Genomic DNA, 17,518 nt, shown 5'->3' on the forward strand with positions numbered 1-17,518 from the left:
TTCTATTTCGGACTGGTTCGCACGGTCGGGTCGGGTGTTGTTCTATTTTCGGACCGGTTGGTTCTGTTCTTTTCCGTGCTCGCCAGCCACTGTGTGAGCACAAGCGTTAATGGGCAGCGGCAGTCAGAGACATGGCGGCTGTTCAGGTGTGTGTGGGGAAGAAGAACACCCATCCAAAACATAAAGACAGCTTTTGTGGTGGACTTCAAACCTTCACATGCTGCGCTTTCTCTTATGTACGTGTCACATGACACAGCTGCGTTACAATCATACAAGCTATCATCAGTGTGCGGACTGGTCGCTGGAAAACAAACACAAAGGAGTAAAACATCATCGAGGATCTTCGACGGGAGGTTGGAACGCAGCTTAAAGCGCTTAACAGGAAGTACCTCTGATTGGACGACACGAGTACCTGCGAGCGAGAGTACCGACAGTTAAGGCATCCAGTTCTTTTACACAGTGAAACAATCGTCCAGATCAAAAGGGGAAATATTTTTTTGTTGATCTAAAAGTGCAAATTTCCTCCAGTGAAATGTGACGACTTTGACGTGATGACGCAACAACGTTGCCTGCCAGGGAATCGACGCTTCTGAGATGAGAAATGGAATGTTTGCTCTGTGAAAGATCTTCCAGTCAGCAGTGTATTTGGACAAAAGTCTTGGGACACACATTCGCAAAAAATAACTTAACAACCAGTCAGATTTTTGGGGCATTTGCAGACATGCCAACTTTGGATATTCTGGGATTATTTGTCATTATCGTAATTATTATTTTTATTCTTCTTAATATCAGTACCCTGATCATTTTATACCGTTTTTTCCTAGATTTTGTGAAAAGTTAAAGAATTAAGCGTATATAAATGTTTTTCCTGATGAAAATCTCCTGATGAAAATCTCCTGATGATTGAGGGAACACCTCATGAAACAGTTCTGTAGAGATGAAGTAGTCTTGTGATTTTTCCCACACCTACATATTGCGCTCTACCACGGTATCTAGCACTATTCTCTGGATAATCCAATCAAGACATATATAATAAATATATATATATATATATATATATATATATATATATATATATATATATATATATTATGAATATATATAAATGATGAATATATTTGCGCAAGTTCTCCCACTTAAAAAGATGACAGAGGCCTGTAATTTTCCTCATAGGTACACTTCAACTTGGAGAGACGGAAAATAATACAGGAAATCACATTGTAGGATTTCTAATTAATAAATTGGCACACTCTGTAAAATAAGTTTTTGGTGACCTACAAACAAGCTAGATTTCTGGCTTTCACAGAACTGTAACTTCTTCTTTAAGAGGCTCCACTCATTACCTGTAATAATGGCAACTGTTTGACCTCGTTATCAGTATAAAAGACACCCGTCTACAACCTCAAAACAGTCACACTCCAAACTCTACTATGGCCACGACCAAAGAGCTGTCAAAGGACACCAAAAATCAAATTGTAGACCTGCAGCAGGCTGGGAAAACTGAATCTGCAATGGGTAAGCAGCTTGGTGTGAAGAAATCAACTGTGGGAGCAATTATTAGAATATAGAAGACATCCAAGACCACTGATAATCTCCTTCGATCTGGAGCTCCATGAAAGATCTCTCCCCGTGGGGTCCAAATGATCACAAGAACGGCGAGCAAAAATCCCAGAATCACATGAGGACCTGACCTGCAGAGAGCTGGCACCAAAGTAAGTAATTTACACACTACGCCACCAGGGACTCAAATCCTGCAGTGGCAGACGTGTCCCCCTGCCAACGCCAGTTTATGACCAGGCCTGCCTGAAGTTTGCTAACAGACCATTTGGATGATTTAGAAAAGTTTTGGGAGAATGTCATATGGTCAAGTGAAACCAAAATCAAACTTTTTGGTCAAAACTCAACTTGTCATGTTTGGAAGAGAAGGAATGCTCAGTTGCATCCAAAGAACACCATACCTACTGTGAAGCATGGGGGCGGAAACATGTTTTTCTGGAAAGGGACTAGGACGACTGATCTGTGTAAAGGAAAGAATGAATGAGGCCATGTATTGTGAGATTTTGAGTGAAAACCTCCTATCAACAAGGACATTGAAGATGAAACATGACTGGGTCTTTGAGCATGACAATGATCCAAAACACACGGCCCGGGCAACGGAGTGGCTATGCAAAAAGCATTTCAAGGTCCTGGAGTGGCTGAGCCAGTCTCCAGATCTCAACCCTTTAGAAAATCATTGGAGGGAGTTGAAAGTCTTAGTTGTCCAGCGACAGCCCCAAAACATCCCTGCTGTGTAAGAATGGGCCAAAATACCAGCAACAGTGTGTGAAAACCTTGTGAAGATTTACAGAAAATGTTTGACCTCTGACATTGCCAAACAAAGGGTACAAAAAAGTATTGAAATTAACTTTTGTTATTGACTAAATACGTATTTTCCACCATAATTTGCAAATAAATTCTTGAAAAATTTGATTTTCTGGATTTTTTTTCTCATTTTGTCTCTCATAGTTGAAGTGTACCTATGATCAAAATTACAGGCCTCTCAACTTTTTAAGTGGGCAAACTTGCACAATTGTTTACTGACTAAACACTCTTTTGCCCCACTGTATATTCTAAATATATGTGTATATATATATATACACATGTGTATATATATATATATACACGTGTGTATATATATATATATATATATACATATACATATATAAACAGTGTGTGTGTGTGCATATGTATGTTTATATATATATATATATATATATGTGTACATATATATATACAAACATATGTGTACATATATATATATATATATACATATATACACAGTGTGTGTGTGTGCATATGTGTGTGTTTATTTATATATATATATATATATATATATATACATATATATATATATATATATATATGTGTACATATATATATATACAAACATATCTGTACATACATATACAAACATATGTGTACATATATATATATATGTATTTATAAATACATACATATGTATAAGGAAAGAGCTATGAATTAAATCAATAAAATTAATATATAAATGAATCAAGACGGCGTCAAAGGGGATGCAAGCTACTTGACGCGAGAGCATATTTACGCCTTTAACCTGTTTTAATTTTTCGTAGCGAGCAAACTGCGGTAATGGAAGAAAGAAGGGGAGTGTTATTGCAGTTGGAATTAATCTGCACATTACAACCGTCATTTAAAGCCTGTTTCAGCCTTTAGCTTGTCAGCATCCTTCATCCCGAGCAGGTGATGGTAATTAAAGAGAGAGGTGGAGTGCAATTGTGGCTGGAACGAATTAATGCGTTCGACAGTCATTTTGAGCTTGTTTGCATCCTTTGTCGCGCACACACAATGAGAAAAAGGGGGTTTTATTGCAGCTGAAACTAATCAGCGCATTGTAACAGTCATTTAAAGTAGTCAGTTAAATTAAAGTAAAAGTACCAAAGATTGTCACACACACACTAGGTGTGGCAAAATGATTCTCTGCATTTGACCCATCACCCTTGATCACCCACTGGGATGTGAGGGGAGCAGTGAGCAGCAGCGGTGGCCGCGCCCGGGAATACTTTTTGGTGATTTAACTCCCAATTCCAACCGTTGATGCTGATTTTAGGGCATATTTACACCTTTCTGTGTAAATGTCCTTCAATGCAAGCCAATGGTGTTTAAAGCGAAAAGGGAGGTGGGTGTTCCTGCAGCTGGAACTAATCAGCGTGTTACAACAGTCATTTTTATGGACAAATGATTCAAAATCGTAGGAGGTATTCGGGGAGAAAATAGATTTTTTTTTTGGTAGGCGGATGTCACGCTACTCAAGGAGGGGGAGCGAGCCGGTTTAGCTTACATTGGTGCCCCCCCCCCACAGGAGTGATCAGACCACTCAGTTTTAAACTGAGACTGGCAAATTGCGCACCTGGAGAGCGGGGAAGCGTATTCGAGGCAAAAAATGCGTGCGGCGCGTAAAAACACGCACATGTTGGCAGGTCTGCATCTGTATTTTGTTTGCTCTGTCCTGACCTGACCCCGACCTCATGGGATGAACTCGCACAAAGATGGAGCACACTTAATGTGGATGCAAGTGTGTCCCAATACTTTTGTCCACCCATTGCCTTCTTTCAGGAAAAGAGGATGACTTTGTTGAACGCCACAAGTCTTTCCTGTTTTCCTTGAAAGCATCACGTTTCGTCCAGGTGTGACATAGAACTAGTCCAAATAGACGCAGGGTCCTAGTGCTACCAGCTTAGGACTGCTCTGTGGCCTTGCTGTGGTTGTTGCAGTGAACCTGTGACAGCTGCAGGCCGCCATGCAGGACTGGCCCCACGCAGCACATGGATTCGATCTCCTCCAGGAGGCCTCGATCCTGTGTCGCGGCCCCTAGGGCTTTACCGTGACCTTGAACCCCCTGCACGTAGTCCTTCTCCCAAGGTACCTGAACAGAATTCCTGACATGGCTCTCTTTGCTGGCCTGCCTCAGGACAGACTTCTGCTTGTAGGTCCTCACCGTCTCCTTGGAGAGCACCTTCCTCCTCAGGATGCCGGTGGAGGGCGGCGGGTTCTGGGCCTGAAGAGGCTCGCTGACGGTTTGGGGCTCTGAAACGGTCCGCACACGTGGAGAGTAGTCGGAGGGATTCGGAGACGTGGAGGGAAAATAGGAGAGGCGGTCTCCTGGTGGTCTCTGTGGAGGTAGAGCATGCTGGCTGATCTGCTCGCCTGCTCCGTCCTTGCGGGGCTTCTTGGACACCTTCAGACTGCTCTTGTTGGCTTGTCTCCGTGGCGATGGTGGAAGGTGTTTCCCATGAACTGCACTGTCGTCCTGACCCATGTTCCAGCCCCCCTGCTCCCCGCCTACAACACCACCAGCATCGCTGGAGGCTTGACAGGCGCCAGACAACTTTGGTTTACCCTGGGAAAGAACCAGAACAAAGGATAAAACATGTTGGTTCAACAAGTTACATAAAAATAAAATACCATTTAATACTTTCATTACGCAAGGAACCCCTTATGATAACTTAAAATACACATCACATGCTGATGAATGTTGCATAATATCCATACATGGTAACCTTTAAGATCAAATGCATGTATTGTTTTGTAAATAAACATAAATATACAAATAAATATTAGTTTTACTAAAAAACAAGGTAAAAGCAAATTTCTTTAAGTACGAAATAAATATTTCAAATATAGTACATCAAACAATTTGGACTTTTCACAGTAAAATTGTGGTGAATGATAGTTGGCTATAATTAAATAAAGTTAAAGTTAACGTACCACTGATAGTCCCTCTACACCAGGGGTCTCAAACACGCGGCCCGCGAGACGTTATTTTGCGGCCCACACCACAATGTGAAAATTTAATGTTGGTGCGGCCCGCGAGTATTATGTGAATGGCGCTCTACAGCGTCATACTTGTACATTCTCAACTTTTCCGGGAAACTTCCAATTTTCAGAGCCCCTCCATGGGCAAACATTCTCCCAAATTTCACCCTCGCAACAATATCAAGGGGACACCATGGAGGCACTGCCTTTAGTGTCCTCTACAAAGTGTATAAACAGTGGGCCAGCACAGCCACATGTTGTATTTGGATTCTACAAACGCAGTCAGCGACTGCAAGACATAATTAATCAACAGCCACACAGGTCAAACTGAGGGTGGCCGTATAAACAACTTTAACACTGTTACAAATATGTGCCACACTGTGAACCCACACCCAACAAGAGTGACAAACACATTTTGGGAGAACATCCGCACCGTAACACAACAGAACAAATACCCAGAATCCCATGCAATCCCAGAATCCCGGGCTACAATATACACCCCCCCCCCATCCCCCCAACCCCACCCCCTGATATTCTGGTGTTTCCCGGAAAGATCACGAGAGCTGGCAAGTATGTTGCTAGGGCGGGAAAGCCATTCAAAGAAGGTGAATTCACTAAAAAGTGCTTGTTAGATTTTTTTTAAGAAATCGTTTCTTGTGGCCCAGCGTCACCCAGTTTCTGCATCCAGTGGTCCCCAGGTAAATTAAGTTTGAGACCCCTCCTCTACACACTAGGTGTGGTGAAATCACCCTCTGCATTTGACTCATCCCCTTGTTCCACCCCCTGGGAAGTGAGGGAAGCAGTGAGCAGCAGCGATGGCTGCACTCGGGAATAATTTTGGTGATTTAACCCCCAATTACAACACTTGGATTACATTGGGAAGCCATATTATCTAATAAATAAACATATTTGTAAAAAAAAAAAAAAAGCTTTTACTTTAGTTACTAAGGTCAAAATAAATAAAAAAATCCTAATGTACCAGAATAATTTCATGAGTTAATACGTAAAATGTTGCATTTTAAATGTAATATTTAAATCATGAATATCTAAGATACAGTGAAGTAATAAATGATATCAGTTATTATTAAATTACTTTGGGAAAAAACAATAATGTATTTTATAAATCAGCAAACAGTAAACATGTGTTTTAAACGTGAAAATAGAAATATATATCATATTGTATTCATCTTTTATTTTTTATAAATTCTGGGGTTGATATTTGCAACTTACAAATATTTCAAATGTAATATTTTAACCACATCAACCTAACTGACACAGTAACCTTGATGAGTTATAATTGGTTATCATTAAAGAAAATGGATTTAGTGCGATACTATTTCATGAATAAACGCACATGTACATGATTAATGATTTATTTATTTTTAGTTACTAAGTTGAAAATTAGAAAAATATCTCAACATATAAGAATAATTTTTTGAGTTAAAATGTGAAAAGTTGCATTTAAAATGTAACATTTCAAAAATGTAGCATTTATAAACATACATCAATAAGTTATTAAATATATTAGGGAAAATACAACATAATAAATTATAAACAAACATACTGTATATGTATTTTCTAAAAGGTGAAAATAAAACAAATCTCTTTTTCTCTTATTATAAAAAAAAATGGCGATTTCTTTGGCGACACCAAGTGGTCAATAATTCATTAAATTAAAGCAGTGATGCAGCAGGTTAAATGGACACGTTTGTTACTGGATAGTTTCGAATACGCGTCAGCCCTGGAGAATGTGTATGTATTTAATTTATTGTTTTTCATCAAATAAATGTTTTACATCATTTATCAATAATCGTATGTTTTTTTTGAGCCACCACCTGAAAAGTCTTTATTTTTGCTGTAGTCAGCAAAATTGATCTTGTGTGTCTCATATAATTTATAGTGATCTTTCATACCGAAGCCTGATAGTCCAGATCCTCAATGGACCTGAAGAAGTCCAGGCTCTTGGCAGCACTGAGCTTTCCTTGCTCCAAGGTGGTGGTGCTCAGAGAGTCCAGGATCTCCTCCAGCAGGTTCATCTTGCCCGAGTGGGAGGAGTCCATATCCAGATCCAGAGAGTACGAGTCATCGCTGTCTTCGGTGTATGACGGGACGTCCTCGGTGTATGACGGGACGTCTCCGCTGTCCTCTGACGAGATCCTTTGTTTGGAACACAAAAAAAAGGAGACTTGCATTGACATTACATCAAACACTGGGGTCCAAACATGTGATTTACATAACTGTGGTGTTCCTCAAGGCCCCCCTTTAAGTCCTCTCCTTTTAGGCAGCCACATTTTTTTCATAATTTTGTTCTTATCTGTACTTTAAGGTTCAAATTTGAATGACAATAAAAGGATGTCTAAGTCTGTAGCTTGTTTACTTCAGATGCAGTCAGTAGTCATTTGTTCAACCTGTTGTGGTGTTCCTCTAGGTTCCATGTTAAGTCCTCTCCTTTTCATCTTCATTTGACTATCTTTTGTGTGGAAGGTCATTTTAACAGGAGCAGAACACTCCTGTATTTCTGACAAAATAACTCAACCAAACATCTTCAAAATATACAAAGTAAAACGAGTGAAGTGAAGGGAGAAGTCCAACACCCCGGTCCTTAGCTTTTTGGGTATGGGGCCCCCAATTAATTTAGTTAATTATACCTGTCCTAAGAACTGTAAAGCTAAAATCGCATTGGAGTTGGGGTTTTTTCTACACTGGGAAAACTCACACTCTCCCCAAGTATATACACTATATTGCCAAAAGTATTTGGCCACCTGCCTTGACTCACATATGAACTTGAAGTGCCATCCCATTCCTAACCCATAGGGTTCAATATGTCGATCCACCTTTTGCAGCTATTTCAGCTTCAAATCTTCTGGGAAGGCTGTCCACAAGGTTGTGGAGTGTGTTTATAGGAATCGTACAAAATTCTTCCAAAAGCGCATTGGTGAGGTCACACACTGATGTTGGTCTCAGTCTCCATTCTAATTCATCCCAAAGGTGTTCTATCGGGTTCAGGTCAGGATTCTGTGCAGGCCGGTCAAGTTCATCCACACCAGACTCTGTCATCCATGTCTTTATGGACCTTACTTTGTGCACTGGTGAACAATCATGTAGGAAGAGGAAGGGGCCCGCTCCAAACTGTTCCCACATAGTTGGGAGCATGGAATTGTCCAAAATGTTTTGGTATCCTGGAGCATTCAAAGTTCCTTTCACTGGAACTAAGGGGCCAAGCCAACTCATAAAAAACAACCCCACACCATAATTGCTCCGCTGACCCCTCTCTGTCAGTTTATAAGGCCTACCACTTCGTGGCTGAGTTTCTGTTGTTCCCAAACTCTTACATTTTCTTATAATAAAGGAGCGAGGAAATTTCACGACTGGATTTGTTGCACAGGTGGCATCCTATGACATTTCCACGCTGGAAATCACTGAGAGCGGCCCATATCTCTCCGACCTCCTTCAGCCTTACTGCCCCACTCGATCCCTAAGATCAGCCCATCAGCTGCTACTGACGGTCCCTGACACAAGGTTGAAGCTTAGAGGTGACAGAGCTTTCGCTGCTGCTGCTCCCAAGTTCTGGAACGACCGACCTCTGAGTGTTAGACAAGCCTCCTCTCTCCCTGTTTTTAAATCTCTCTTAAAAACATACTTTTATTCCTTGGATTTTAACACTAAGTGATATCCATCCTGCAATGGCGCCCCATTATACACCTGCTGTGAAGCTGTTTTTATGTTTTATTTATTTATTTTTTATCATGTTCTGTTTGTGTTGTGTTGTTTGCTCGGTCTTCGTATTATCTTTTAACCTGTCCATTGTACAGCACTTTGGCTACCCCGGTGGTAAATTTTAAATGTGGTTTATAAATAAAGTTGATTCTTTCACAAATGTTTGTAGAAACAGTCTCCATGCCTAAGTGCTTGATTTTATACACCTGTGGCCGGGCCAAGTGATTAGGACACCTGATTCTGATCATTTGGATGGATGGCCAAATACTTTTGGCAATATAGTCCATCCATCCATTTTCTACCGCTTATTTCCTTTTGGGGTCGCGGGGGACGCTGGTGCCTATCTCAGTTACAATCGGGCGGAAGGCGGGGTACACCATGGACAAGTCGCCACCTCCTCGCAGGGCCAACACAGAAAGATAGACAACATTCACACTCACATTCACACACTACGGCCAATTTTTTAGTGTTGCCAATCAACCTATCCCCAGGTGCATGTCTTTGGAAGTGGGAGGAAGCCGGAGTACCCGGAGGGAACCCACGCATTCACGGGGAGAACATGCAAACTCCACACAGAAAGATCCCGAGCCTGGATTTGAACCCAGGACTGCAGGACCTTCGTAATGTGAGGCAGACGCACTAACCCCTCTGCCACCGTGAAGCCCTGGCAATATAGTATATTTCTAATTTCTGGTTAAAATATCTCAACAAACTTAAAACAAGTCACAATACCCTAACTAGTATTTTTTTCCGTGAGACATAAGAACTTGTTTTTGTCACACCGCGGTGAGGGAAGTCTTGTTTGTTTTTCTGTCTTGTGATGTACGTGTTTTATTTTGAAAAGCATCCCTCTTGTTTCAGATCACGGGTCCTTCCTCTTGTGTCACCAGTCTGACGTCATCCCTGATTCCTGATTGTTTCCACCTCTGTCCCATCATTCCCACATCCTATTTAAGCTCACTTCCCCGTTTGTCCTTTGCCAGATCGTCTCGTTTATCGTGCCTTCTAGCGTCCATGTCCAAGTCCAAGTCCATGTTCTTGATTCCCTCCTTGCCTTGCTCCTGTTTTCCTGGTTCTCCTTTTTTTTGTCAGAGCAGTTTTTTGCTGTAATTTTGAGTTTACTTTTTCCTCCTTCGAGCGCCCTTAGTTTTCCTTCGTCGACCTAATTGATGAGTTTTTGTTGTTCCAAATTTCGTTTGATTGCCTCATTGATTTGAGTGATTTTTTGTTTATTCATAGATAGTGTATTTGTATAGATCATCAGAGTTTTTTCCTCCTGTTGGAGCACTTTTGGTTAACTCTAATTGCGATTCTATTTTTGTTAGTTTTTTCTTCGAAGTAGTATTCCTCATTTTTTGGAGTGATTTTTGAGTTACGTGTTTATTCTCGGAATTATTTTCAGTACGTTGTTTGTATTATTGTGAGACACTTTTTGCACTGGAGGTAAAAAAAAAAAGTTATTTCAAAATAAAAAGTTGTAATTTTGGAACTTCCTCTCTGCATCTGGGTCCTCTCATTATCTCCAAGTCGTAACAGTTTTCAGACACAAAACATCACAACATTCATGAAAATAGCTAATGATAATTTTTGATTGCTAATTTCAAGATCCCTTTTGCATTTTTTTAGCTTAAATATGTCTTATTTCAAGAAATCTTAAGACAATTTTTTAATGTTCCATTGACAGATTTGTCAAAAATAACTTATAATTTTTTCAACAGTGGCCTTTTCAGTTCAGTTCAGTTTCAGTTTATTTGGAACATGCATATGTAATGCATCACACAATTCCAGTTGTTTCATTACAGCAGGTCCGAATAGGAGTAGGAAGAAGCAGAGCTTATTTAATCCAACCACTTTTCATACCATAGCAAGTTCATCCAATATCCTTGTTCTCTGTAACAGAGCAGTGAACAAATGAATAAATAATATATACCATAGTAAGCAAACAATCATTAAATACATAAATAATTGTTGTCTCAATAAAAAACCAAGAAAAAAAAAGGGTTCAAGATGTTCATCATCATTCTTGTTCTGTATACTTTGTGAACACTTGTATTTTGAACAGTCTCTTAAACTGAATCATATTGGTGCTTTGTTTGATTTCATTGGTTAAGGACTGTTTTCACTGCTGGACCCTTGAAAGAGGTTCCGCAGCCTCTGTAGCAGAACCTCCAGGTTCTGTAACAGCTTCTTCTCTCATCATAATAATAATAATCCCCTCAATTTCCCTGACATATAAAGACAATATAATATACATCCATAAACGTGGATGCATATGCAAAAGTGAAATATATTTATCTGTACAGTAATCTATTTATTTATATCTGCACCTTATTGCTTATTTATCCTGCACTACAACGAGCTAATGCAATGAAATTTTGTTCTTATCTGTACTGTAAAGTTCAAATTTGAATGACAATAAAAAGGAAGTCTAAATCTTAATCCATTCCATAATTTATTTCCACATACAGGTATGTTAAAGGTTTTGTAAAGTGTTGTGCAAGCATACACATGTTTTAAATTAGATTTTCCTCTAAGATTATATTTCTCCTTTTTTCCCAGTGTAGTTAATTTTTTACCAATATGATTCACATTCTCTGCGATGAGGTGGCCACTTGTCCAGGGTGTACACCGCCTTCGGTTGATTTTCGGTACAGTAAGAAAACAACAAAATATAATTTTTTGGGTTATTTACTTACCAAATTTGCAAACTCTTCCACCAAAAATATTTTTCTTAGTGGAATATTTGATGTGAAGTAATCGGAACCATGGATAGGTGAATAATTCATAATAACATTGATTTTGATTCAATATTATGTTTTGAGCAATGACAGTTTGAAAGAAAAAAAAAAACCTTTTTTTATTAGACAGCATTGCAACTTTTTCTAAATTATATTTAGCCTTTATGCTTTTTTATTTCACTTTTGTTTATGTTTTTGTTGATTTTAATAGTATTTTTAGCCTTTAAAACATTAGCTGTGGGCCGCAAATGGCTTCCGGGGCACACTTTTGACACCCCTGCTATAGACAATAAAAAATAAAATCTGATAAATCAATGGATAAAAAGCAGAGCCCGGACACGCAAGCGCGTTTATTATAACTCTCTCGCTCTCTCTGTCTCTGCCCCTCCCTCACGAATGTTGCTGCGTGCACAAGTTCTCTTGTTTTTAACCCCTTCTTAACCCTGAACGTACACTGAAAATACACGCAACCCTAACTTAAAATGCCGGACATTTGAGGCATTTAAGAAACTCCACCCGGACAGCCCAGCAAAAGAGGACATGTCCGGTGAAAAGAGGAGGTGTAGTCAGTCTATCATAGCCCGGATGCTGCTAGCATGTTGTGTGTTGTGCCTCTGTGTATAATGTTTACACAACGTGCCGTACGCTACTTAACATGCCCGTGTGGGAACTCGTTCGGTTGGAGGGTCTTCCAGCTCTGGCTTTTACATGTTGTCCTATCCCGGTCGCTGCTAGCATGTGTACTCGTTCAGTACACCTCCAAACTGAACCGAAACCCCCGTACCGAAACGGTTCAATACAAATACCGTTACACCCTTATCCAGCCCCCCGCCGCGACTCCAAAAGGGACCAGCGGTAGGAAATGGTATGGCGTAGTGGTTAGAGCGCCCGTGCCAGAAACCTGAAGGTTGCAGGTTCACTCCCCGTCTCTTGACATTCAAATCGCTGCCGTTGTGTCCTGGGGCAGGACACTTCACCTTTTCCCCCGGTGCCGCTCACACTGGTGAATGAATGATAGGTGTTGGTCGGAGGGGCCGTAGAAGCAAACTGGCAGCCTCGCTTCCGTCAGTCCACTCAAGGGCAGCTGTGGCTACTGATGTAGCTTACCACCACCAGGTCTGAATGAATGATGTGTTCCCACTTCTCTGTGAGCACTTTGAGTATTTAATAATAGAAAAAGCACGATATAAACTTTAATCCATTATTATTATTATTTATTAATGTATGGATGGATTCACATTCTGTGTAATTTTTGTAAAAAAAAAAATAAAAATAAAATAAAAGAATAGAAGTGTTTTTATGAGTAATGGTCACTTGGGGGCAGTATTGCCATGAGTTAAAAATAAGTATATTTTCCCTTTTAACATGTTTTGTCTATCACATGAATCTATACGTTAGACCAGTGGTTCTCAACCTTTTTTCAGTGATGTATCCCCTGAGAACATTTTTTTAATTCAAGTACCCCCTAATCAGAGCAAAGCATTTTTGGTTGAAAAAAAAGAGATAAAGAAGTAAAATACAGCACTATGTCATCAGTTTCTGATTTATTAAATTGTATAACAGTGCAAAATATTGCTCATTTGTAGTGGTCTTTCTTAAACTACCGTATTTCCTTGAATTGCCGCAGGGCATATAGATGCGCCTGCCTTGAATTACTGCCGGGTCAAACTCGCTTCGCAAAATAATTAGCGCATGCTTAGCATTACCGCCTGGTCAAACTCGTGACGTCACGAGTGACACTTCTCCTGTCATCATTTTCAAAATGGAGGAGGCTGATTTCAATACCGGTATTTTGAAATCGCATAAAGGGAAGAGGATTAAGAGCTATTCAGTAGGATTTAAGGTCCAAGCTAACATCACACTCCAATTTTTACTGCATGCCTTTGGTAAGTGCCGGAGTGAGAAGAGGTTTTAAAATAATTAGCGCATGCTTACTTTTACTGCATGCCTTTGGTAAGCGCAGGAGTGAGAAGAGGTTTTAAATTAATTAGCGCCCCGGCGGCAATTCAAGGAAATACGGTATTTGGTAAAAAAAGATATAAAAATAACTAAAAACTTGTTGAAAAATAAACAAGTGATTCAATTATAAATAATACTGCGACTTATAGTCCGGAAAATATGGTAATCATCAACTTAAAGTGCCCTCTTTGGGGATTGTAATAGAGATCCATCTGGATTCATGAACTTAATTCTAAACATTTCTTCACAAAAAAATTAATCTTTAACATCAATATTTATGGAACATGTCCACAAAAAATCTAGCTGTCAACACTAAATATTGCATTGTTGCATTTCTCTTCACAGTTTATGAACTTACATTCATATTTTGTTGAAGTATTATTCAATAAATATATTTATAAAGGATTTTCGAATCGTTGCTATTTTTAGAATATGTAAAAAAAATCTCATGTACCCCTTGGCATACCTTCAAGTACCCCCATTTGAGAACCACTGCATTAGACAACAATGTGCATGTCTTTGGTGATCTATCACAGGCAGTGTGAAATAAAAGCCGAGCACTCACTTGCTTGCGTTGTCCAGCTCGTCATCGTCAAGCCCGTAGCTGAGATCTTGAGGGCCCGTGCTCATGGGAGACTTTCTGAAGTTCTGCTGTATTAACGAGAATCACAACAACAACAAAAATAAAGTGATTAGAAAAAGATGCTCAGTTCTGGAAGGACGAAGCTTGTTTTATTGAACCTCGACCCAAAGAAAATGAGTCAAATGGTGTCTGGGGGATGAGAATCTTTTACGAGTGTTTAAAAGTGAGCAGGCCAGGAAGTGCATTGACAATCTGCAAAGTGCTGAGTGATCAGTATGCGTTTAGTGACACGGCAGGTTTAATACGCCACCTGTGTAACATGTTTCATGTGCGGGTTGAAGAAGACACAGCGGCTTTACAAAGCAACGCGGGGGCGCTTCCCATCTGCTGCGGGCCACTTATTAACATGGCCTCCACCGCCACGCACATGTTCCTCTCCTCTCTGACCGCCACTACACATCTACCATGTCTCACCTTCTAATTGACATTCTTCTCACATGGCGGTCATATTTTTTGTTGCTGTTGTTGAAACTGGCCCTCTGTGCTTTTGGTTCGTCACACAACAAAACATATGCAGCGGGTGTTCCTGCACATATTCATCTTTATTTCACCTTTTGCCCCCCATGTACTCTTCTGTAAACCACACAAAGCAAGAAACATCGCAGGAAAGAAAGACATTTTGAAGCCTTAAAGGCCTACTGAAACCCACTACTACCGACCACGGAGCGATTGAATTCACATGATTTATTGCTTCGGTTTTTGTACAATTCATATTTTTTTTGGACAGATTATGAACACCAACTGTAATTCAGAATAAGGAAATGGTCCTACATAGGGATTATGGGGGAGGGGAGGAACCAATGGGTGTCAAAGGTCACTATCAGATCCGTGCATCAAGTCTTCATGAGCGTAAAGAGTGCCAGCCAGACAGGCGGAATGCAACGTGTGCCTGGCATGGCCTCATTTGGGGCACACACACACACACAAACACACACACGTTAAAATGTGCGCATTAGTCACTTTAGCCTCTAAGTCTTGGGTCTAAGCAGGAACACATGTGGGGGCACAGTTGATTGGCCAACTTGCCGGCCTTCCATGGTAGCTTGGAGCTATAATGAAAGAGATTTGAGAGGGGCTCAGGCCTGGGATCCCTAAACAGCATTTAATGGATTCCTGTGTCGGGGCAGTAAATCTGGGGCCGGTCTAACATGGCAGCCAACCACAGCGGGCCGACAGAGCGGAGATGCACCTGTGAACGGCACGCGCGGGCACGCACGCACGCACGCACGCACGCACGCACGCACGCACGCACGCACGCACGCACGCACGCACGCACGCACGCACGCACGCACGCACGCACACACGCACACACGCACGCACACACACACACACACACACACACACCAGGCTGTTGATTTGGGGAAGCAGGGCCTCTCTGTGTGCAGCGAGGTGTTTATTAAAGCAAGGTGAGCAGACGCAGGTCACATGACCCACAAAACACTATGATCTCGGTAACAGCCGTGGCACCGCCTGTCCGAAAAAGGAAGTTCCACAGGGAGCCCCTCATCAATTTGTCTCTGTCGACCCCCCCCCGGTTCCGTTTCGACACTTTCCAACAACTCGCTTTTCACACTTTTCTACCAAGAGTTCCTGAAGAGCATGCTATTTATCCGACACGTGAACTCCGATGAACCGCGTGTCAATGTAAAGAACAAAAAGCATGTTTAAGATTGGCGGCAGTCAAATATAGTCAAGCCCCGGGCCCGACAGAGCAAGAGGAAAACATGAAAAAGAACAACAACACATTTTCACACTGCTGCTCCATTAGCTCCTCGCTGAGGGCTAAAGGGAAGCTGAAAGAAGCAAATGAAAAAGTGGCTTCCTGCTCCACAATTGCTGTCACTTTTTTTTTCCCGTCAGTCAGCAGCATGGAACACACAGATGACCTCCAGCCTGCACAGGGTTGGAATTGGGAGTTAAATCACCATAAATGATTCCCCGGCGTGGCACCGCTGCTGCTCACTGCTCCCCTCACTTCCCAGGGGGCGATCAAGGGGATGGGTCAAATGCAGAGGACAAATTTCGCCACACCTTGTGTGTGTGTGACAATCATTGGTACTTTAACTTTAAAGGCCTACTGAAATGAGATTTTCTTATTCAAACGGGGATAGCAGGTCCATTCTATGTGTCATACTTGATCATTTAGAGATATTGCCATATTTTTGCTGAAAGATATAGTAGAGAACATCGACAATAACGTTCGCAACTTTTGGTCCCTAATAAGTACCTGAAGTCGCAGACGATGACGTCACCCATGTGATGGCTCCTCACATCCTCACATTGTTTATAATGGGAGCCTCCAACAAAAAGAGCTATTCGGACCGAGAAAACTACAATTTCCCCATTAATTGGAGCGAGGATGAAAGATTTGTGGCTGAGGATATTGATAGCGAAGGACTAGAAAAAATAAATAAATAAATAAAGTTAAAAAAAAAAAAGGCGATTGCATTGTGAGTGATTCAGATGTTTTTAGACACATTTACTGGGATAATTCTGGAAGATCCCTTATCTGCTTATTGTTTTAATAGTGTTTTAGTGAGATTTTAAAGATTGTAAAGTCATACCTCGAGGTCGGATGGCTGCGGTGAACACGCAGGGTCTCAGAGAGAAGACGAGGAGCCAAGCTCGCAGCTGCCTTTTAAACAGCTGCTGCAGGACGACAAATAATCCATTGATGTCTCCGGTAAGATATATATCACAATTTCTCAATCCAAAAACATGCTGGTTGACGTAGAGAAAACATGTTCGCTTGACCGCACCGCTTCACAACAAACAAAGAAACACCGGTTGTGTCTCGGCGCTAAAGACAGCTGCAATCCACCGCTTTCGACCAACAGCATTGTTCTTTATAGTCTCCAATATTAATTGAACAAATTGCAAAAGATTCAGCAACACAGATGTCCAAAATACTGTGTAGTTACACCATGAACAGAGACGACTTTTAGCCGTGTTTGGTGCAGCGCTAATATTTCCTTACAATCCGTGACATCACGCGTACGCGGCATCATTCCGCGACATTTTCAACAAGAAACTCCGCGGTAAATTTAAAATTGCAATTTAGTAAACTAAAAAGGCCGTATTGGCATGTGTTGCAATGTTAATATTTCATCATTGATATATAAACTATCAGACT

The 17,518-nt window shown here is 40.9% G+C and overlaps 1 protein-coding gene across 2 annotated transcripts in view; it reads right to left on the minus strand.

Annotated features, from left to right (window-relative positions):
- Window positions 1–2,999: 2,999 nt before the first annotated feature.
- Window positions 3,000–17,518, minus strand: part of dennd1b (DENN/MADD domain containing 1B) — a 421,036-nt gene continuing 406,517 nt past the window's right edge. For both annotated transcript variants that reach the window (XM_061883482.1, XM_061883480.1), the window contains 3 exons: window positions 14,308–14,393; window positions 7,242–7,485; window positions 3,000–4,912 (listed from right to left, as the gene is read on the minus strand). In XM_061883482.1, the coding sequence (XP_061739466.1) occupies window positions 4,250–4,912; window positions 7,242–7,485; window positions 14,308–14,393 (993 nt within the window). In that variant the 3' untranslated portion in view covers window positions 3,000–4,249. The remainder of the gene's footprint in view (window positions 4,913–7,241; window positions 7,486–14,307; window positions 14,394–17,518) is intronic.

The sequence above is a fragment of the Nerophis ophidion genome, linkage group LG22 (assembly GCF_033978795.1).
Source record: "Nerophis ophidion isolate RoL-2023_Sa linkage group LG22, RoL_Noph_v1.0, whole genome shotgun sequence".
Taxonomy (NCBI): Eukaryota; Metazoa; Chordata; class Actinopteri; order Syngnathiformes; family Syngnathidae; genus Nerophis; species Nerophis ophidion.